This window comes from Vanacampus margaritifer, chromosome 10 (assembly GCF_051991255.1).
Source record: "Vanacampus margaritifer isolate UIUO_Vmar chromosome 10, RoL_Vmar_1.0, whole genome shotgun sequence".
Lineage (NCBI taxonomy): Eukaryota > Metazoa > Chordata > Actinopteri > Syngnathiformes > Syngnathidae > Vanacampus > Vanacampus margaritifer.
In genome coordinates this window covers 27,136,828-27,160,333 of record NC_135441.1, presented here as the reverse complement: position 1 = coordinate 27,160,333, position 23,506 = coordinate 27,136,828, and the positions used below count along the sequence as shown (strand labels likewise).

The 23,506-nt window shown below is 41.5% G+C and overlaps 1 protein-coding gene across 9 annotated transcripts in view; it reads right to left on the bottom strand.

Annotated features, from left to right (window-relative positions):
- The window catches only part of dlg3 (discs, large homolog 3 (Drosophila)), an 81,905-nt gene that overhangs the window by 42,727 nt on the left and 15,672 nt on the right, over positions 1 to 23,506 (bottom strand). For 4 of the 9 annotated variants that reach the window (XM_077578556.1, XM_077578559.1, XM_077578558.1 and 1 more), the window contains exon 2: positions 19,796 to 20,980. The exons of the other annotated variants lie outside the window; for them this stretch is intronic. In XM_077578556.1, coding sequence (XP_077434682.1) covers positions 19,796 to 20,227 — 432 coding nt within the window. In that variant the 5' untranslated portion in view covers positions 20,228 to 20,980. The remainder of the gene's footprint in view (positions 1 to 19,795; positions 20,981 to 23,506) is intronic. 9 annotated transcript variants of the gene reach the window in all.

Genomic DNA, 23,506 nt, shown 5'->3' with positions numbered 1-23,506 from the left:
AGATTTATCAAATATATTGTATATAATGCTATCATAAATAATACACATATCAATAAAGAAATATATATTTGTTATTAAATAAATTGGTTAATTAATTAGAAATAATATAACTTCAAACAAACACTTTACATATACATTTAACAGTTTGTTTTATTGATTTGATTCCTTATCTTACAAAATAAGTCAGCACAAAAACAAAAATGATGATGATGATGACGATGGTGATGATCCTTCGTATTTTTCAGCAAGCTTCCTTTCACCTCAATCATATATTAATATCATATCATATAAAATAAAATACGAATGAATAATAAAACTAAAAAATAATGACTTCATCTTACTGCACGTCATATTGAAAGCAACAGGAAGTAGAAATATATCCTGCCCGCCCGTATGTAGTGTGCATTGTTTAACTGCTGATGAGTAGCTGTGAAAAGTGTGCAGCTGCTCATGTAACAGCATGAGAAAACATTTGGACTATCGCGTGCGTATAAGTAATCACCCCATCAAAAGCCAGAAGATGAACGATTAATTAAGTTGCAATTTATTTTACAAGAACAAAAGGTGAAAGATTCATTGACCAAATAGTTAAAGTTTGTTTTCTGTTCCAGAGAAAGAATTAAACGAAATTAAATGATAATTTTTGGGCTAAAAACAAGACAAGACAAAACCGGCACCAGGTGCATCATGGGATTTATAGTCAAGAAAGTAAAATGGAATCGGTAAACCCAGAAGATGGTCTTTAAGGTATTAAGTCAATCCACCAGTGGTATAAAACAGCAGTCTTATAAACAACCTATCGCCATCTGACATAACAAGCAAACAAAACAAAAACACAAGATAATCTCAGCACAAGTAATCTCAACATGCGTTTGTTTAACATTGAGCAAACAAGTCAAGTACCTGGGATTAGAGCGGATTAGCGCCCTCCTCCCCGCTCGGTTCCTAGAACGGTCATCCACGTTTATCCGTGGGCCGCCCCGAGGAAGACGAATACGCTCAATTTGAGAGCAGCACGTGAGCCGAGAAGCGCTAAATCTTAGCGCACATTTTTGGACGTCTGTGCTCCAGTAAGGCCGTGGAGGGCCAAATAGCAATTTATGACATCTGGATAATCCTTTGATGGGAAGTAGGTTAAGGATTACGGAGGTCAAGTCAACGGCATTTCACAGATTAATGGCAATCCAGGTTGCACACACACTCCTCAGGCTGGAGACATTGATCTCAACAATTAGATTGTTTTTTTTTTTTTTTAACAATGTTGATTATTGCCAAGCAAGTTCTAAATTTATCCTTCAACACTGAACCAGTGGTTGACTGCAACTAAAATGCGGATTGACTAACAAGAACACAAAATCAAAATACTAATTTTTACATCAATTGATACATAGTGAACCATGTTTACGTTCCACAACCACCAACGTAAGCGGAAAAACTGCCATATCCAGAGACAAAAAAATGTTTACCTTTATTCCTTCCATATGCTTTAAATGTGGTTATTTTTTCCCAAACGCACTTAAAAAAAAAAAGTTCAACCAAACCATACTGCATAATCGCACTAGTTATAATCGCTAGCTTAATCATGCTAGTTTAATGCTTACATATAATGCGAAACACCATTGACAGGCTAACAGAAATTAGCATAGCGATGTTGTGTACATATAAAGCTTCGCAAACAAACACGAGCATACCACAAATAATATCATAACGAAAGCCTGCTAGCTAACATATAATGCTAATATTGGAACTAAGCATCGATTTCTCAGGTCATTTTAAACCTGCAAACAACTGCTACTTGAACACACACATGAGCACCCAACATGCTATGCTATGCTACATCTCTTCCCGTAGAGCTCAGTGGCACAACAAGGTACTACACTCAGGCACGCAACTCAAAATTGGACAAGCGTGTATATTGTAAAAAGGAGGCTATGTTCAAATTTGGTCAATTCAATATTTTATTCCTAAATTGCTACTATTGGTCGTTTCCTATGCGGATTGTCGTATGACAAAATGCTCCGATCCAATATTGCATAGCTGCAATTTGTGTCTGTTAATGCCACAAGCTCATTTGGCTTAAACTGAAGGCAGACATGAAACAAATTGTACATACTGTAAGTATGTCCAATTGTAACACAGAAATACGCAATATTACATAAATAATAGTAACATTCTATAGGTCTATATAGTTTGAAGCTTCTATAGTGTCAACGTGGTGTTTTGTGCGGCAAATGTGTGCGCTTGACTCTGGAGACGGTGACGCCACCCACAGAAGCGAATGCGGGGCACGGGCTTCATCCCAATTGTTAAATAATCAATGTGTTGCCATGGCAACCGCTGCCTGCACACAGCATTGGCCAGCAGGCCTACTTGCAGCATCCCCCTGCTGCATTTTTTCGCCTTCCTGTCTCTCCTCTTCACACAAGACGCGCCAAGGAAAAGCTTCATTTTGCAAAATCTTCATATCTATACCAACATTTGTTATGTTTACTGTTCTGCCCATTTTCGAAAGGGCCTGCTCCTTCCACATTTCAAAGTAGTCAGCTCGTTCAGTTGAATTTCCACCAGAATTCCACATTCCCCATGAGCTCATTTGCTCCCGAAACCGTATAAATACGTCGTATTTTAAATGGTTGAAGAAATGGTAATGAGGTATTACACAAACGGCCAGCAGGTGGCAGCAGAGCGTAGGAAATGAACCAGGATTACGTTGAAAAAAGCCTCAATTACTCCGAATTCGAAATAGATTTGTGAATAATGATGAAACTTAGCTATATTCTAATGCTAATTACCGCAAAACTGAAACAGATGGAAATATACTTTTTTTTCCCCGATGAATGAAGAGACTTTAATCTTTCTGTTGGTAGGTTTAAATGTTTTTTATAGCAATAGAACACAATATTCTGTGGGTCTTGCAAAATCAGTCAAAATCCAGTAAAACGGCCGGGAGTGAAGGGGGTTGCTTCAGTGAAAATGGCTGCGAGTGAATGAGTTAAAAGTCATTAATAACTTATCTTTCCATATGCCTCAAATGATTCAGATTATTCCAACATTTCCCCCTGGCAACATTCATAAATCAATGCAGACATTTGGACATTTTCAATACTTGAATGAATTGCACAGCATTTGCCTTCAGCATCAGTTTTTCGAGATTCACAAACTAGTAAGTAGGAAGGTGTCCCTACTCCTTTAACACTTAATAAATGAAGTAACAATTACACGCCTCCTCTTCACACTGTGATGCAGTCGACTTTTACAACTACAAGCGCATTAAACAAAAACATCGTGTAAAATGCTTAACGCGACGCCCCAATGTTGATGAAGCCTTTGCTTCTTCTTCACGTTCGTTTACTGGACTGAAATATTCATGCATATTCAAACAAAACATTTTTGAACTAAACCATACAATAACAAAAGTCAACTAAGCTAACGCTAACAAATACAGTGGATCCCTGCATATAATTAATGTATTATTTGATTATTTGATATCCCACATTCCTCAATGGAACCCTCCCTTATCTATTTATTTATTTACTTACTCGATCCCCCGATTTTCATTTTTCATGATTTTTGTGTCAATTACAATGAGCATCAATTATATGTGTATTTTTACTCTTTGCGGTTGTGCCCAGGAAATGTATCCACTTAAAATGAAAACTAGGAACCCTTCTAAAACTGCTAGCAAAATGCAAACATATCATGTGAAATGCGATGCTATAGACAGGCTAAAAGACGTTAGCATAGATGCCTTAAAGCAAACGCTACAGTACCTCAAACGGAGCATATGAGCTGAATCACGGGCATACTGTGAGGAACAACAACTATTACAAGAGCGTAGTAGGGGACCTTCTCTGCCTCTTCTTTGTTTCTTGGTGTTCCGTGAGATTCTTTCCACGGCACAACACGGCACGCGCCACGCGGCAAAATCAGTGTTTGCCAATAAAGATTGGCAAACACTGATATATGACAGTATGCAGCCAGCGATGCTCGCTCAGCCGCTGTGGCCGCCATTGGCCCGTTTGTACGGCGCGCTGCAGTCCGATCGATCGCCGCTCAATTACCATGCGGCCGACATCTCATTCACGGCGTGGCGTGGAGGAGGCGGAGGAGGCCTTGCGATAGGATGGGTGAACAAGGTTGCGTCAGTTGTCAAGAACAAAAGGCAAACTAATGAGATGATACGCCGAGAATCTCTTAACCGTAAAGGTCACCGGATCCCTTCGCCGTCTCGGCCCGCCGCAACACGTGCGCAAATCAGCCGTTTATTTATTCCAATAAGCGGCCGCGCTGAAATTAATGACTACGCCCGTAAAAAAGCGCTCCATTAAAGCGCTAAAGTTCTGCGATAGGGCGGCCGTGATTGAGCATGGCGGCTGCGACTGTGCCGCCCCCACATTGACCCCCCACCTACACACACACACACACACACACACACACACACACAAAACCCGTCTTCCCCAACACAACACACACGGACAAGAGCGTAATTAATTCATAGTCCGTCAGCGCTGTTGGCAAGCCGCTCTCATCTTCATGCGGCGTTGCAAACGCACGCTGTGGCTTACCGCACGGCAAATGTCACCTTCAAGGGAAATAGAAAAGGAGAAAGTCCAGAGTGGGGATGTTTGATATCACTTTTTCTTACTCAACTCATCTTTAGCAACTAACTGACCTCACAACAACAACAACAACAACAACAACAAAAACTATACAATTTCTGGAGAAATGTTGTGGGAATGCTGAAAGCTGAAAGCTAAAATTTGAATGCATGGGGAATGCTTATGTATGAAGTTGAGAGATAAATTATGAAATGATGACCTCCTGATTACTGGACGATGCATTTGACCAGCTATGCCACCGACACCCGGTAATGATGATAAGTTATATGTATGGAAGTGGGTGTGGAAAGTTCAATGTTGGTCCCATTGAAAATGAATGGTGAAAAGTTGATATTTAAAGTAAAGTCATGCGGAATCAGACCATATACAACCGGGACGTGAATTTTTGAAGTTGAAATTTGAACGGTGTAAATCGGAGGTATTATGTGGGAGTTGTTAGCGGCATAAAAGTGTGGAGAATAAACAAATAAATAAATCACAATAACATCAATGATGTAATGCTTCAGCAAATGAATAATTGAATACCGAACCAGAGAATAGACACAGAAGCGCAATCGGGGAGTCCATGCAAACCAAGCCCACACCTTCAAAGTGTGAGGCAGCCATGTTAACCACTCCACCACCGTGCTGTGTCATCCTGGTTGTATTTTTGGGAGGAGCCACTCGAAATAGTGCCGCCAATCAGTCAGTGTTGTGCGGATGGCGCGTCCACAGCCAGGACAGAAAGTCACAAAATAGCAAGTCCGGCCAAAGTTAGCACATCAACGCGGCGAGACACTGATGACGTCACGCCATTACGCTCGCGACGCCTCGCCAACATGGGAGGTCAGCGCGGCAGGGTCGCCTCCCTCGCAGCCCTCCAGTCCAGTCACATGACTGGAGAGTTTTTTTTTCTGGTTTTCCAAAAACACTCCAAAATGGCTTTGGCAATTATGCTAACAATTTGAAAATGTGCATTTTCAAGTGTGCCATTTGCTTGTTTTTTTGTATGTAGTGCACACAAAGCTAAACTCTGTTAGCGCAATGCTAACGCATAAAGCGAAATGGCATTGACGGGCTAACAAAAAGTGAATATTTTCACGGAGCTGTAACTCTTTTTGTTTGCCTCCTCGTATATCCATATTTCTTTATTGTTCAAGCATCCTTAAACTATAAAAGTGGTCAACAAGTGTGCCCCAAGTTATTATCCAATTTCACTTGATTGGTACACATTTGATTATTTATTGTAATGCAAATAATGTGTCTATGGTCTGTCTATCTATATCTATAGTGATGTATCAGGACGGGTCAAACAAGTCAACGCTACATGACAGGAAGGACAAGCTCCACTTTTTGCCTTTCATAAGACGGAAAAACAGCTACAGAATGTGTTTATTCAAATTTCACACTAAGTTTAGGAGAAAATTGAGACAAAATCATCATTATTTCAATATATATTATACACTTTTTGTGACTTTTTTTGGTTGGTTGTTGCATGAGATTTTTTGGGGCCAAAAATATGCTTTGGCTCAATAAAGGTTGAGTCAAACACATTCTCACTACTTTTGGATGGATTCATTTGCATGATGTATGCGAGGGAAAAATCAACATCGGAATCAATAAAATATCTTCAACAGTTCTCGCAAATCAGACCGAGTCGTTCTTCACAGTCAGTCCTTTCGATGGTTGCCGCCTGATGAGATATTCCGCTGAGCACATGCACAGCTTGGATTTGGCTGATTACATAATTGGGCATTTTAATGGCGAATATTAATCCGCAACGGCCCATATTGGGTTTTATAAGCGGGCCGATCGAGATCGGCGGGCTCTCGGCGAGCAGAGCAGCGACAATGAAGCTCTTGATGCGCAAGCGGCGCACGAATGCGCTTCACCGCGCTGTTCGGCGCGCGTTTCTGCCGGCACATTTCAGCACATGGAGAGGCTGAAATGTGGCCTGACTTGTCAGCACAACATCTCGTGCAAACCCACATTGATGTCTTTGGGTAATTACAAGAGCTCATCCCTATCTATTCTCCACACCTCCAATTTACTAATCCTTCCCTTCCCACACGGTCTTGCAAAAGTACTTGAGGGAAAAAATAAAAAAAAGATTGGTTCAAGAAAGTAAAAACCTTGCCGCAGTTTGGCTTTAGCCCCAGGTGCTAGCTAGCTAGCTAGGGAGCTAGCTCCCATGGTACTCGTTTGCCTGCTAGGGAGCTAGCTAGCTAGCTAGCATCATTACTTTCTGGACCTGGATTTACCATCTCTGTTCAAGAAGTAATGATTATACTCCTTTGCATGCTGTGAATAAAAGTAAAAAAGTACAAAAACCAGGTATGTGACTTGAGTAACCAATTTTAGGACTTGCTTGGCTAGGGCATCTCAAGCCCGAGCTAACAACCCAAACAGTCCAGTTGGACCAATTCAATGCCCTGAGAGTGCAAGAGTTGCAACTCAAAGGTAAGAAATAACCAAATACGGCCACTTCATCTGTCACGATAAAACCCACAAAGACAGCTAAGCTACGCTAACTTCACAGTTCAGCTAACTGTTTGCTGGTCAAGTATTAACTAAGTGTCAAGCTAACACACAAAATGTTAAAAAAACTGGGTGTGATGTGGCTAATTGTTGTGACTGACTTGCTTAATCCTGATCAAGACATTTGAAAAATTCACTTGACTTGATTTTTGCCACATTAACTTGCTAAAATTTGAAGCTTAAGACTTGATGCTAACTTGTGATTAAAACAAAGAGTATGTGACTTACTCCCAAAAAGCATCCCATCAATGCAAGTCTGTGCCTACGAGCCAGCGAGCTGGACATCTCGCAGCCAAATTGTCTGTCAAGTCAAGTTGAAATTCATCCAAAATGTCTGACCGGCAGCCTGTGACGTCACCGCAGCCAAGTCAGAAGCCCGACTTCAGGAAAACAACACTGGCTCACCCAGAATGCATCTGGAGAGTTAAACATTTTCTCTGCTGGCGCGAAATTATGATAATTTATTGTAAAATATACCATCAGACTGGGACTGGTGTGGCGACTCACTAATTCTAAACAAAGAAGGCAAACGCAGTAAGCAAAAATGGCTTGATGTAGCGTACGAACACAGCATTGAGTGGCAAGCAGAGGATAAAAAGGCAATAACGCCGCAGAAGCAACATCCAGACAGACTATCATGGATATAATCAGGCACGGTATTAAACTGGGATTGCTTCTATTTTCCAACCCAAACAACTGAATTGAGAAGTGTTTATTTTTTATTTTTTTTTAGCTGTGCAGATTATGTCGAACCACGACAAAATGTTAATACAGTGAAGTCCTGCTACATCGCGGTTCGCGATCACTGATTTTCAAGCGAGTCTTTTTTTTCCCCACCATACAAGCAAGTCCAAATTTAGAGTTGCGCACCTAAAGTGTAGTGCCATATTTTGCTGTTTAATATTTTAGTTGTTGTTTTCAAAGAGCAGAGATAACAAAGTATCTGCCCATGAGTATTGGTTTGAAAGTTTAGAATCACCGTAACGTCTACACTCATTTTCATTAGCTTGTCTATGGCCTTTCACATTATGAGTTAGCATTCAGCTGGCGGACTCTGCCAAACTCTCCAATTTGAGAATTTTTGTGTGTAACATACGTTTAACTCATTTGCTCCCAAAAAACGTATAAATATGTTCTATTTTAGATGTTTTAAGTGTCCCTAAAGACTTATTTATATGTTGGGGGGGGGGGGGGGGGCAGAAGGCTTTGATGCAGCCTCTCAATTGCAGAGAACGGTTGAAGAAATGGTAGTTATTACAAAAACGGCCAACAGGCAGAGCATAGGAAATGAACCAGGGCCATGTTGAAAAAAAAAAAACCCTAAATTACTCAGAATTCTAAATAGATTTGTGAATAATGATGAAACTGAGCTGTATTCTAATGCTAATTGCTGCAAAACGGAAACCGATACAAATGTAGAGAGACTCTAATCTTTCTTTTGGTAGGTCCCATGTTTTTATAGCAATAGAACACATTGCAAAATCAGTCCAAATCCAGTAAAGCAGCCGGGAGCGAAGTGGGTTGCTTCAGTCAAAATGGCTGCGAGCGAAAGAGTTAATTGCATTTCGTTTAATGTGTCAGTTTCACAGCAAACTTCAACTGGAAATGACAATGAAACGCTTGAAGCAAGCACGCTGTGCATCTCATTTGCGGGGCCGTGTGATCATCTAATGTTTGTTGTGAGAACGGGTGAAAAAGAACATTTTTAAAAGTTTCACGTTTGTGAGAGAAGAGTAAAGCCATTTTTAATGTATACTGTGGATTTGCATTGGTTGGGTTTACGGTGCAAGCCGCCTCCCCCCATCCCCAATAAACCACGGTTGACTGCATCCTACATGTTCTCCTAAATTGCTACAAGTACATCCAACCAAAACTACAGGATTAAAAAAAAATGTTTTTCTCGCTAAAAACCGCACACACGCGTACATCCGTGTAAAAGCGCCATACCCCAAACATGCATATATTATAAAGCGTAGCAATCACACCGAGGCGTTGCCGCGGCAGCCGATTCTTCTCCGAATCCAGACCGAGCATAAAAAATGCAGGAGGGGGACGAGGAGGAGGAAGATGACAGAAAGGAAGAAAACTGCAACACACACAAATGAGAGGCCGGACCAAATGGCTGAAGGGCTGCTTGGATAATGCATTAGACAGAGACGGCACTCAAAACAGCCGCGCCAAATGTCCTTTTTTCTGACAAACACGCGCACACACGTTCACCAACCTTCACTCAAGCAACAAATATTTACCCCAAAATAAGTACATGTCGGTCCCATCCAAGCCGATGCTCTCGAACCGGAATAGCGCGCTGCGCATGCTACATTGGATCAAAGATGGATGCACGAGTTGACGGCCAACGTTGAAAATGTGTGTCATGCGCTGTACACTTGCAGCAACACATGAAAAATGCAGCGGGGGAAATTGCAAGCATAAGTTCAGACATTTCAGAGTCGGACCCGCTCGCTCGAAAAAAAAAAAAACTGCCACCGTCAGGACATGTTTTCACTGCCATTTATTGGATGCATGGATAGATAGACAAAATTAGTGATCGTGATATCTTAGCTCTTTGACTGCCAGACGTTTTCAGAAAAGGGATGCCGTGGGTGCCAACCGATTTTAAGCATTTTGACTGATCTTTCAAGGTCCATAGAAAATTATGTGTTTGGACTATGGAAACACACATACTGCCAAAACAAGATTGGACTCTCATCTTCCATCAGAAAAAAAAAGTTTGTTCCTACCTTATTCCGTTTTTGAGTAATCAACAATAGAAAATGGTTAGTTTCACCTGTTTTGAAAAAAAACGTCTTTTAACGTCTTTGGCACTCCTCCATAGGATTTTACGAAACGTTATTTAACGTTTTTGGCAGTCAAAGAGTTAGTGGGAATTTTTGTTCAACTATTAACATCGGATCATCAAAGAGATTTCCACATTTTAGGTCCATAATTGAAAAAACAAAAAACAAAATAGGAGGCAGAATATTCCAGAGCGCTGACAGAACGCAAGTAAGCACATTTGTGCGCCGGGGCATTAAAAGCTCTTTCTTCTTTCCTTCTTTGACGTGTCACAGGTGCATGTGACAGCATTAAAAATAGATGCCTTGCGTTTACATTTTCATGGATGCTAAACTGCTGAATGCTCACTTGCCAAAGCATGAATACGACAAATGTACCTCTCAGGTTATGTTTTTTTTTTCCCAAAATAGCATTTGCGATTTCTATAACATGATGTGACTTGATGAATCGTTAGTTGTTAGGGGGGGAGGAGCCAAAGTGTGTTTGGCATGAAGCAGAAGCTGCGATGCGAAGATGTTCCTTCTTGATGTTCCAATGGAGCCGATAAAACGAAAGGAAATAAAAGCACAGGCCGCTCCGAAAGCACCCACGCACCCCCACAGAAATGAAGAGGAGTCAGAAAGCTTCAGGAGCTCGCCACTCGTATCGATTGCGATCTGCACAGCAGCCCGTGCTAACGTGTGGGGGGGATGTTACCTTTGTGGTTTGGAGCGCTGGAACGCAACGCCGAGACACTTTTAACATCTCAGGCCAATCCGAGGAAAAAACATAAATCGACCGCGCTTATCGTGTGTGGCGTACGTGAGCGCAAGATCGTATCGCCGACGTCGACGCGGTGCCGCAGGAAATCCAGAAAATGCAAAGAAGAAGAAAAGGAGTTTCAGGTTGCTTCTTAATTGGTGGCTGTCATAATGACGCTAATTGGCCAAATTCTATGCGGACTGCGCACATAAGGACTTGCGATCGTAGATATTGAACATTTTACGATTGTCCAGAACGTTTTCAGAGCACATCAAGTAGGAAAAATGACTCAGGGATGTGATTTGACCAAAGTGAAATTATTTGAAAATTTAGCCGGGGGTCTGGGGGCCTCATGGGTTTTCCGTGTTTTTAAGTACTTTCAATGCACTCACATGACAAAGAAATAGACAAAACAACAGCATAAATTTTCAATGTATATTGAACTATCCCAGTTTTAGTCAACTCAAAATCAGTCACATTCAAAAACATTGGACTGCCTTTGCTTTTAAAAACTATCACTGAGAATATCATCATATCTAACTAATGTGATTACTAAGTTAACACATAAATAATGTTGAAGAGTTCAAATTTCAAAAATTTCAACTACTAAAAAAAAAAAAAAAAAAAAATCGGATTTTTTTTTTGGGGGGGGGGGATAAAAAAAGCGGAATTCTGCGAATTAGCGGAAAAATCACATCCCTGATGACTCTTTATACACCACACATTATAAGATGATCACTCAGATGAATGGTTAAGAAACATCCAAATATCGGGTGTTTCCTGACGGTGATCAGAAATGAGGGGGGGGGGGGGGGGGGGGTTGCTGTTAACAAACCTCACACCACAGGATAATCGTTAAAGATAATCTTTTAGAGGCAGCTGACAATTGGGCCTTTGTTGACTTCAGGAACAAAGAAATTCGTTTTTTTTATGGTTATGTGTGTACCCAGTTTACTTAAAATATTGAAGACGAAGAACACAAGATGATCTTGCTCCGGATAATCTCTCACTGTCAAATCTGAGAATTGCGTGGAGGTGAAATTCTTCAAATGAGGCCAATTGTGTACATCAGTTTTTATTTTTTTTAAGTTGCCTAATTCTTTGAATTTCTTTTAATTAATAGCCACATTTTATTTAACGCTGCCCCACAACTGCACGCAAAGTCCCCTGTGTGCAGCTAGTATTCCTGCCGCCTCCATCGCTGAATCAGGAGTCCGGCCGGCCTACTGTCATTTTTCTAGGCCAGTCGCTACTGTGATCAGCAAAAAAAAAAAAAAAACATCAAACAAAGCAGGCAAGCAAACAAACAGCAGTGCCCTCCCTCCCTTCTTCTTTCTAGCGGGGGGTGGGTGGGGGTCACCATATGATCACACAGAGCATTTATTCCATATCCTACTAGTGGCAAGAGTATGCACTAGTTTGCTTTTTGTCTTCACTAATAAGACCATGACTTCTTGACATGTCTTAGTAGTGACATTCTTTTCCCACTACAAACTTTCATTACAATGAGTAAAGCACAATAGTAGACTAACTAAGCGCACTAGTAAAACAACTGTCTTAACTAACGACGTTTGTTTCCACTTTTGACTTTCACATACTAGTAGAATGTGTACGGCACAAAAGTAGAACAACTAGCGAGCACTAGCGGAAGGACTAAGAGACACTAGTAGCAACAACCGTTGCCTTTCATTACTGTCTGACATTTTTTGTGCACCAGTACAGACTTTTCCCCCCACGATTGGTTTTCCGCTATTGCACACTAGTAGAACGATTAGGATGCACTAGTGGAACAACTAAGGCGCACTAGTAGAACGATAAATCAGAGAGTTCAAACTGGCCCATGACCGCAAATATAGACGAATTTGACCCTGTTACTGTTTCGAGATTCCCCCGTAACTCTTCAAAGACCAACAGGTGCGTTTTTCCTTAAAGCTATACGTTTAGAATCTAGAATCTTTGAAACCATTTCAAATATTGTCATTTGGAAGTCATCACATTTCAGGGCGATTGCTTTGAGGTTACTTGTACTGCTGTCAATTTGACCCCAAACGTATGCAAGGTACACAAGTTGACTCAGTCGTTACCCGTATACTTTTACAAGTCTAGTCGTCTTTTCTTCTTCTTCTTTTTTTGCGCGTAACTTCAATACTTGTCCTCCTGAGCAAACAGAACACGGCGTGGCAGCCACGGGACTCCTGCATTTTCGCCGCAAAGCCACCTCCGCTGCAGAGGTGCGACGTGGGAGTTCAACGCCGCTCGGGTCAGCGGCCATCTCGCTCACGTAATAGCGGCGCCGACCACGTACTGTACGTCTGACTTTGTTTTTTTTTTTGTTTTTCCTTCTTAGTCACTGGCTCGCTTACAATGCACAAAAAAGCAAAGCTTTGTCAAAGTGCAAATAAATATTGCAGCGTGTCTTGTCTCCCTCGTTTCACAGTGCATTTGCCTCCCCATCATTCAGACGCTTCTCTTTAGTCTCGTGGGTCTGGAACAATTCGGTTTTAGCTAGAGGTCTCTGTCGGGCATCTGTGTGTGTCTTTATTAGAAATTGAAACAAAATAGCATATTTCTTCAAATAGTAGGGTCCACTTAAATTGTCACCACACTCTGACTAACTAACTTGCTTAACTTATTTAGTCCCCAATAGCAACAGTTAACGGGGAGAGCATAGATGTTTGTATGTATGCATTTGAAGGGTCAGAATTCCTGTAACATTAATGCTAATTTCGTTTTCCAAATTCAGTTATAGAGTTAATACGCTTGAGGGAACATTGTGGTGTTTTAATATAGTGTTTGGTTTGATTTATCAGTTTGAAACTTCAACTGGTAGCAGGGTTTTTATAGTTTTGGAATTTTCATTTTAGTTCGTTTTTAGTTGTTTTTTTTTAATTTAAGTTAGTTTTAATTCGTTTTCAGGGCGGTTGCTAGTTTTTATTATGCTTTTTAAATGTTTTAGTTAGTTTCAATATTCGTTTTTGTTTTTACTTTACATTACTTGTGCTCAGAGAATAAAAACCCTGCCAGTTTGGCTTTAGCCATTAATGCTAGCTAGCTAGCGCCGTAGCAGCTAAACGAGCACCATGGGAGCTAGCCAGGGAACTAGCTAGCTAGCTAGCTAGCTAGCACCTGGAGTTAGGTTTTTACTTTCTAGACCTGGAGTTGCCACCTCTGCTTGTACGCAATATCTAATAAACACGATGGTGTTTATTAAATATTGTGCGAAATTAAAACACATTAAAAAAAGAAAGTTAATACTGAAACTGACTAAAACTAAGCATTTTTTTAATCAAAACTAACAGAGCCACCCTGAAAACTAATGAAAACTAACTAAATTTAAAAATAAACAAAACTCAAAATGAAATAAAAACTTAACTAAAATGAAAATTCCACAACTAAAATAACGCAGGTTGTAATGTTTGCCATTGTGTCTTTGCATTAAGCTAACAGAAGTGAATTTTCTGCCGCCATTTACATCTCCAATTTTTGCTTACACATCAATGCGGGCGGGGGGGATGCTCACGCGATGGCCCAAATCTTTAAAAAACAAAACAGTAGGTCACTAACTCACTTACCCACCGTACATGCCTCATACATGTCATTGATAGTAAAAATGACTGGTAATGTCGGATCCCAACAACTCATACGTCCATATTACAGCACAACCTGTCGTATCAAGTGTTGCTACTACAAAAAAAAAAAAAAAGAAAAAGAGAGAGAAGAGAAGAAGCAAAGCCAATTTCAAATGGCCATTTTCAAGATGGCGGCAAGCGCTGGATGTTGGCACATATAGCGGACGGCGAGCGTGTGTGTTACTACCCGCGGATGCTGTTACAAGGAAGGGCAAATCGCATCAGTGCGGACAAAATCTCATCAGACGGATGCACGCGCCAGTGACACCGATAACTCAATGTGACTGTGGAAGACGCGCGGGCACGCGCCGGCGCTCACGCCAGCATTTCTGATCAAGGCCCCCAAACTTTCAAGTGGTTTGTTTTTATGGACAGGCATTGAAACAAATAGGGGGGGGGCGGGGGGAATACAATCATAAAACTATTTTGCTGAATGTAGTTAGTATTAGCCAGTCAAATAAAAACAAGTTATCAATAATAATAAACAAGATCAAATGTGTTGTGTTTGGTCATGTTTAAACAGGGAACTGCGCGAGATTGCAAATTGAAGGTGTCGATATAGAAAGCGCAAATGAGATCAAATTCCTAATTGTTGATAATAAAATCTGCTGGAAACCACACATTGAATATGTTGGATCCAAACTTTCTAAAAGCATCTCCATTCGGACAAAAGTCAAACATTTTCTCTTACACATTATGTTCTGCTCTGTAGTATTACCTTATTCAAATTATTGTTTAGACGTTAGGGGAAACGCTTACAAAGACATCATTACAACCTCTGTTTCTGTTGCAAAAAAATTTAAAAAAAATTAAATGAGCAGTCCATAATGTAGAATATATGTAAAATTCTTTGATCTCGTGGAATTGAATACTGTACAATCGGTGCATAAAGCTTAACACAATTTACTGACGGGCAATATTGAAAATATGCTTTCAGAGAGACAGGCAGGTTATGGTTTGATATATATCAATATTCGAGAACAATATTGAAGAGTTTTTGTACATCTGTATGTGGAGTGAACATCTGGAACAGGCCGAGTACTGATTTGCAACAATATCCAAACATAGACCAGTTTAAAAGGAAATATAAAATCAACATTTTTGAAAGGTATAGGGAGGAAGAAGTGCTTTTCAACAAAAAGTCACATTGGTTGATGTTATCATTATTATTATTGTATTATTAGATTTGTTGCTATTGATAAGGGAAAATATATATATGTATATGTAAAAGTATGACAATATATGCATAATTGTTCAATGTGTTCACTATTAATAATTACTATGATAACCTTTGTTATTAATAATCAAGATATATTAGCTGTATATTAGCAGGTTTTTTTTGTTTACTCTACATACCTACTATTTATTGCGCAACCGATGTTAAAAGGGGGAGGACCTGATCAGTTTATGCTTCACGTGTAGCGTAAATGTGTGGCTCATGATTGGGTGAAACACTGTGAAACTTTCTTATACTGCTTTAACGCTGTGTTTGTTGTTTTATATGTTTTGTCGTCACACATTTACTTTTATAACCAGTCCGTTTTTCCTTCATATGCATGTTTGAAATAAAATTGGGAGATCATGACCACCAAACTTTGTTACTTACGTTGAGACGACTCTAAATTTGTTCTGCTCATTGCAGAAAAAGCTGCTTAACAAATGGAAATACAAGCAAGAAATTCTGTGCTTTTTTTTTTTTTTTTTTAATTTAATGTATTCATTTATTTATTCTTGGCAACCTCTGGATATCCTGCTTTGATTTTAATCCAGAACACAGCCAAATATGCTACATCTTTTATGGGCTTCATTTCCTTATATTAATTACAGAGAGCGGGTTTGCTGCGTCACAATCAACTGTAGCCATAAACCTGTATTAGAATCGTCTCTTAAAACGCAGCTTTCATTTTCTTGGAAGTTGTTGGCATTTCTGTTGATCTGTTTTGTTTTGTTTTTTAAACACCAATTTGCATTGCCTTGTCGGCTTACTTTTTTTGTACGCTCACTACCTTGATTAATGAGTGCCCGAGCTTTAGGTTAATTGAGTTACGTAGCGCCTTGTGCTGCTAGCCAACATTTTTGTTTCAAGCAAGATAGGGATACGGCAAAAAAAAAAAAAAATCTTAAAATAACAATGTGGTATGCTGTGTTTGTATGTGTTGCTGCTCCGAGGCAGTTGTTTGAAGGTTTGTAATTACCATAATATCTACTCTGAGCTCATTTCCGTTAGCCTGTCTTTGGCGTTTCATTTTAGCATCAAGCTAGTGGACTTTTGTTGCTATATCGTTTGGTTGAAAATGTTGGAGTTTAACATGTTTAATTCTCTTTAATGGTAAGAAATGCTGAGTCATGTGTATTCAAGTAGCAGCTTTTTAAAGGTTTACACTTACTGTTTGTTATCTACCCTAATTTCCATGAGCCTGGTGTTTCGTATTACATATTAGCATCAAGCTAGCAGACTTCCGTTATGCATGTGCGTGGGGGATTTCCGTGCTGTTTTCAGCAGCGCCACCTGGCGGCCGGGAGGGACCAAATAGAGGCATTTGCTATACAAAGGACGGACCACAAATAACGTCAAGGTCTTGCTCAAAAGGTTTGGAACGACGATGCAAGGTTGCCTCCTGTCGCATCCGCCGCACGACTTTTTACGAAAGCCAAAACGCACTCGACGCGCTTGGCGCCGTGTGGTATAGGTTAGCCATGGACGAGTGGGGGGAGGGGGTCCTTCCCGGCAGTTTGCCGGGGCGGGTTGATCTCGCTCGCACACGGTTGGCTTGGTTTGAAGGGACGGAGGGACAGATGCTCGTCCACGCTGTCAGAGAGGCCTTCTTCCTCTTCTGACAGCACAAGCGACTCCCTCCTCTTATGTAATCCAACACCCCCTACCACCGCCGCCGCCAACGCCTCCCCCTCGCCACACCGCCTGCCTTTATTGGCTTATTCCTCTCACTTCCAACTCTCTATCGCCGCACAATTCCAGCATGTTTATTCCAATGTGCTTGACTTGTATGCTCATGGAATGTCACATTGGCTATTTGCTGTATGGGCTTTAGAATAGATCGAATCTTCTCGGTGTACGATTTTGATATTTTGATAGGGTATTTTAACCTAAAAGGTTTCCAAAATGGCTACAACTCCTTGTATGTTTATGAGCATTAGATAAGGATTTGCTCGAAGAAACTTTATCAGGGACTTCAATGAGGAATGCACCTGAAAGTGGAGTTACAGATATCTGGAATCCACAAATGTATGCCAACAACTGAATTGTGAATATCTGCAATGACAAAGTCAATACACGTGAAAAACAAAAAAGTGACGACGTTGCGTATCTGTTATTCATGTTGGAAAAAACGAATTCCGCTTATTGCTAGCTGTTGTTTCGTCTCGTCACAACAGTGTGACATAAACTTTGAATGAAAATTCCAACTGTTCAAACGGTCAGAAAGAGTTTGTTGATGTCGATTTTCACGTAGACAAAGTGATCTTTTTTGCCGTACGGTATTTGCTGTATTGTTTTTTGAATGTGTCATTTGATAGTGGATGTTTATGACCACAAGGATAAAGATTTGTCTACGAGAATATATTTGACAATGTCAGCTTTAAATGCGCAGTGGACGATAGCAATACAGACGACTGAAGTGACAGTAATTGCTTACATAATAGCAAATTGTGGCGATTGTGTGAAATGAAAGCAGAGTGTAGATGTGGAAGGGGGGCAAAGGCAGCGCATTTCCTTATCTCTATCCAGGCTGCGTCTCTGCTCAGGGGCATCATTGGAAAAACTCAGCCTCCATTTTGCCCCTGTGCTGCTGCTGCTGCTGCTGCTGCTTCTTCTTCATCTTCTCACCTCCCTGCTCCTACTGCCTAGCGCACACGGCTTAAAATGCGGCGTAGGACAAAAAAAAAAAAAAAAAAAAAGACGACGATGCGGCGGCGGCGGCGGCGGCTCCACTCTACGTTGCCACATACTCGTGCATGGCAAGAAGCCGTTCCTTGAATCTCATGCTCAACAAGCGCGGCCCTTCCCCCCACTTGAGCTCACATACATGCACCTTGCTTAATTAACGCTTCCGAGGCAGCTTCGGCTCTTTTTTTTCCTTCTTTTTTTTATCCACCCCCCCCTCAACCGCCCACCTCCCCTCAACTGTAATGTCATTCATGTAAATACACTGGGACCCAAAACGGAAGGCATGTAACGCGGCGGTTTCATTCATAATCTGCGCTGCCAGGCGCCAACATTGCGGAGGACGCGTTGATTAGATCGGGACCCTTGCCGTATAAAATGGAGTCCATCGACACGAACGCAAGCGACGGCATTTCGTCATCTCGTCAAACCGGGAACACGAGGCGACAGTCGAGTCTTTCCCGTTCTCGGCTTGTGATGAGGCATCTTTACATAACGGCATCCCTGACACAAATGCACCATTTTCTTTTGGGGCCTACGACGCCTGGATCAGCACAGAAGCCGAGGCGTGTTTCCAATCTATACGCATTAGTCATCAAATGCACAAAACATGATCTTCATGTGTGCACTCAAACTGGATCAGTCCTGTTCTGTCCTTCCCACATTGCTGCCTACCACCGTCGCAGTCAATGGGAAGGCCGAGCGATGACAAACTAGTAGGACTACATTGATGGTGGCTCACTACCGGGATGATAGTAATAGATTCACGATTGAATGCAGGGGAGTCTTTGCAAATGAAATGTGCAAGGTCGAGCGGAAATAAATGCAATTAAGCAGTCGTGTTTAGAGCCTAGAATGATGTGGGTTAAAAAAAAAAAAAAAGTGTATCAGAACCATTTCCCCATCAAGGCCCAAAGAAATCCTCGATCTTAGCTCATCTAGATCTGAAAAGGGTTCATGAATGGCTATCAGAACCATTCCCTACGCCAAGGTCCAAAGGAACCCTCACGTTTAGCTCATCTAGATTTGAAGTGGGTTAACGATTTGGTATTCAGAATCATTCCCTAAGACAGGGTCCGAAGAATTCCCCCATCTTCGCTAATCAAGATTTGAAGAGGGTTAACAAATTGGTATCAGAACTATTCCCTACACCAAGACCTGAAGAAACTCGTCTATCTTGGAAGAGAGATCATGATTTTGTATCAGAACCATGTCCTACCACGAACCCAACTCAGTTTACGGGTAAATTGGCATCAGAAGCATTCCCTACGCCAAGGTCCGAAGAAACCCTCAATTTAAGTCATCCTAGATCTGAAGAGGATACATCTGAACCAGTATCATTTCCTACCTCAAAGTCCAAACATACAAACTCACTTGACCTAGTCTAGAACCATTCCCTATACCTCGATACAAAGAAAACCTCCATCTTAGCTAGGCTAGATCTGAAGATTGTCAATGAAACCACATCAGAAATATTCCCGATTCCGCATCAGAACCAATTTCTATGCCAAGGCCCAAAGAAACCTTCAATCGTATCTGGCCTGGCTTGAAGAAGGGCTAGCCTAAAACCCTAGCATGAGGCCGCATCTTACCTGGTCATACCACTCCCGATTGGTGCAGGTGCACTCAGGCCACCATCCTCCTTGTCCACTTGAGTTGTTGCCATTGACTTTGGGCCCCCCTTTGGATTGGCCCTTTGGATTGGGGCCTCCAGGCCCGCCGCCAGACATCATCTTGCCCTTACTTCTCCCTAAGGTGCCCCCTCCTCCTCCTCCTCCTCCTCCTCCGCCGCCGCCACCTCCTCCGCCTCCGCCGCCACCGCCTCCTCCTCCTCCACCCATGTTGCCTCCTCCCCCCGAGGCCGGAGCGGGTAAGGTTTGGCCTCCTCCGTACCCGGGCGGGTATCCGTAGGGCTCGGCCTGCCAGTCTCCTCCGTAGGCCGGGGCGTCCATCCTGCGCAGGGCCGCCATGCGGGTCACCTCATAACATTCTGGGCACTTGCAGCAGTGGTGGTGTTTGTGCATGCTGGCTGGGCGGACGCTGGGCTGATGTCACACGGCGCCGCGACGGACTAAACGAAGCGCAGATGCCAGCGGAAAGGCGCACTAATCACAGGAATTGGAGAGATTTTTTCCCGCCCTCTTTTGTCAAATCCCGTCGCTCTGGGCTTCTCGGATGTGAAGCGAAAGGGGGGGGGGGGTTGGGGGGCTGGGGGGGGAATGGAGATGGAAAGCGAGACGGGATGCAGCAACAGCAAAAGAAAAATACAAAATGGGCACGGCGTCTTTGTCCTCTTGACGTAGAAGATCAAATAGTCAAAATATCGTATACGATCACAATCAGAGGCCAGCCCCGATCGGATAAGAATCCTCTTGGTTCACAGTGATGCGCATATAAATTCATATATATGGACATATATATGGATATATATGTTTTGCTTATACATTATATATATTTACACACACACAAAGACATATAAAAATATTAATATAAACAGACAAGCACAAATACGGATATGTACAAGGATAAATGAATCTATATATAAATATCTATAAGCGTGTGTACAAATATATATAGCTATATAAACAATATGTATAAATAAACGGTGTCCTCCAATGGAAAAATCTGGCTCGTCGACTCTGCGTGTCTTCCGGTGCGCTCAAAATTTGCTCGGCTCTTTTCCCCCTGCGTTGAAACGGGTTAGTGCCGCCTCCTCTTCTTCTTCTCCCAGGCTGCAGAGAGGAGCTGAGCTGTGATCGCCTCTCAGCCAGCTTGCCCTAGATGTGGATTATTCCGAGGGTGCGAGCGAGCAAGGGAGGAGATTGTGACGAGAGAGGGAGAGAGATAGAGAGAGAGTGAGCCAGGAGAGGGGAGGTGGGGGAGGTTCAACTACGTAGCAGCATCCCTCTCGCCCTCAAAGCGCCGCCGCCCTCCCTCCCCCCACGGCCTCAGCCAATCGGCCGCGAGCGCCGCCATCCTCATCAGCAGTAGCGGCAGCGGAGAGCCATCCGCGAGCTGCTCTTAAAGAGACAGGCGCACCTGAGCGTCACTGCTGTGCCTGAAAAAGGCTCACCTATGTCAACGCGCACAGGCCTGCATCATTCTCAAGTTTAGAAAGGACGGAACTTTCCACATTACAAATTGGACCCAAACGCTATGCAACGGGTTCATTTAGTTGGGGAGAAATACAGTTGTCATAATACGGATGAAAACAATTAGACTTCTGAAGAGTTTAGTGAAAATGTAGAGCCGAGCGAGGTGATTTTCTTTCTTGTTTTTAAACTTGCAACCTTTTTTTCAAGGGCTCTTTTCAATCTTGAATGGTACCTGGTTGGTATTTCTGAATGGGGAAGTTTTTTTTGTTTCGTTTTTTTTAATTAATTGGGCCGGGTAGAGTGAGTATTTAACTTGTTTGTGTTCTTCATCAAAACAATATAATTTGTAAAAGTTGATCATGTTCTACTTACAAATCTATTTGTTGAAATTTTTATTTTATTTTTATTTTTTTGCTTGAATGTGTGTATGACAAAATGAATTGTTGATATTTATGCTTGCAGATGATGCCTTGCCATCACCATTATAACCATCAATTCCCAGTTAACTCTCATAAATTCCCACGGAAACTTTGTGAAAATCTCGCGGGAAAATTCCACAATCAAGTCAATTTTCTTGGACTGTCTTGTTGATCATCTTGGAGAGGAAAGATTAGTGTGTGTGCGTGTTTATTTATTCTTTTTATTCTTTTTTAAACCAGATCCACGGCCGGGAAAACAATTCTTTTCAGAGCAATCATAAGCAAACATATATGACCGCAGCTTAGTCTGGCACCTTTGCCTCTTTTTCTTGCACTTAATTAGACCGCATCTACATCCGGGAGAGCTCAGTGCTGCCCGTAATATTGTGGTGCAAGGTGGTACTACACTTAAAGCATGCAACTCAAAATTGGGACTTGCCTGTTTATTATAACAACCAACCAACCAATCACATAAAAATCTGTGATATAGAGTAAAATAAACCGCAAATTCTTTATTTAGCAAGTAATATGACAAACTTTATTTGCTTCAGTGGGCCACAAATCTGGTGGAGCTCATTTGGTATGCTCTCATTGCACGTGTAGTGTAATTAATTTGCATTACTACTAACCCTGAGATGCAAAGCGGCACTGCTGCTATGAAATCGCCTAGAACGGTTTGCGCGCAGGATTGGGTCAAATGTGAACCAAAATGGAGTATTCCCGAAGAAACGCAGTCAAGTGGGGGGGGGGGGGGCATATCTTCCCTTTACAGTGATGACATCAACACACGTGTAGCAAAGCAACAAGATTACACGCTTGGGCTCTGAAGTAGACGGACGGACGGACGGACGGACGGACGGAGTGTGTGTGTGTGTGTGAGCAGAAAGAGATGCACCCGCTCGTGAATCTTGGCCAGCCAGCCGGTTGTTTGTTTTGTTTTTTGCAGTAATGCAATGAGACTGCTGGTGAAGCACTCGTGAATTGATCACATACACACAACGCATAGTGACACCAATGGTGCTTCTTTTCTTTCTTTCTTTTTTGTGAAAGAGAGGTAATGTCACTATTAAAACACCGCATGTAAGCATTATTAATAGAATGTGAAAATAATAATCTAATAATACTAAAAGGCCTAAATGAAGCTCCTAAATTCACTTCAATATATTCACTTCGCACCTACGTTCCAAAAGATGGAGGAAAAAAAAAACATGGTTCCCTGATACGGATTTCCTATAGTGAAAAAATTATATTTTTGTTCTTGTTAGGATTGCGACTTCTATTCTTAAAACAAAAAAACACTGCCTACAACTTTATTCTCATATTGTTTTCTTCTCTAATAATATGAATCATCATATCACATTTCAATTTTTTAAAAAAAGGCGACTCTTTATTTCCTCCGTCATTTAACGGTACATGTGGTAATTATGTTAAATTGGTGTTAGAATTACGAAGAGGACCAAGGAAAAAAAAAAATATATATATAGTCATATTTTCCAAAAATATCAATAAATACATATTTTCCAGAATAAAGAATTATATGTTTATATTTATTTATTTAATGATTTATTTATATTTTTTCTATCATTAAATATAGCCGAATATTACGACTTTATCCTCGTCAGATTTCTACTTTTTAATCCCAACCAAACAAATCTTTTTAAATAATCCGCCTTTTTTTTTCTGAAACAAAATTCAACCTTGTTGGCAAAAAGTTTGCAAAGTCCTGCTTTCCCAGTCGTGTGTCAGCTTGGCGCCTTAAGCGAGCAGGATGTGCAATGCAACTCGCAGC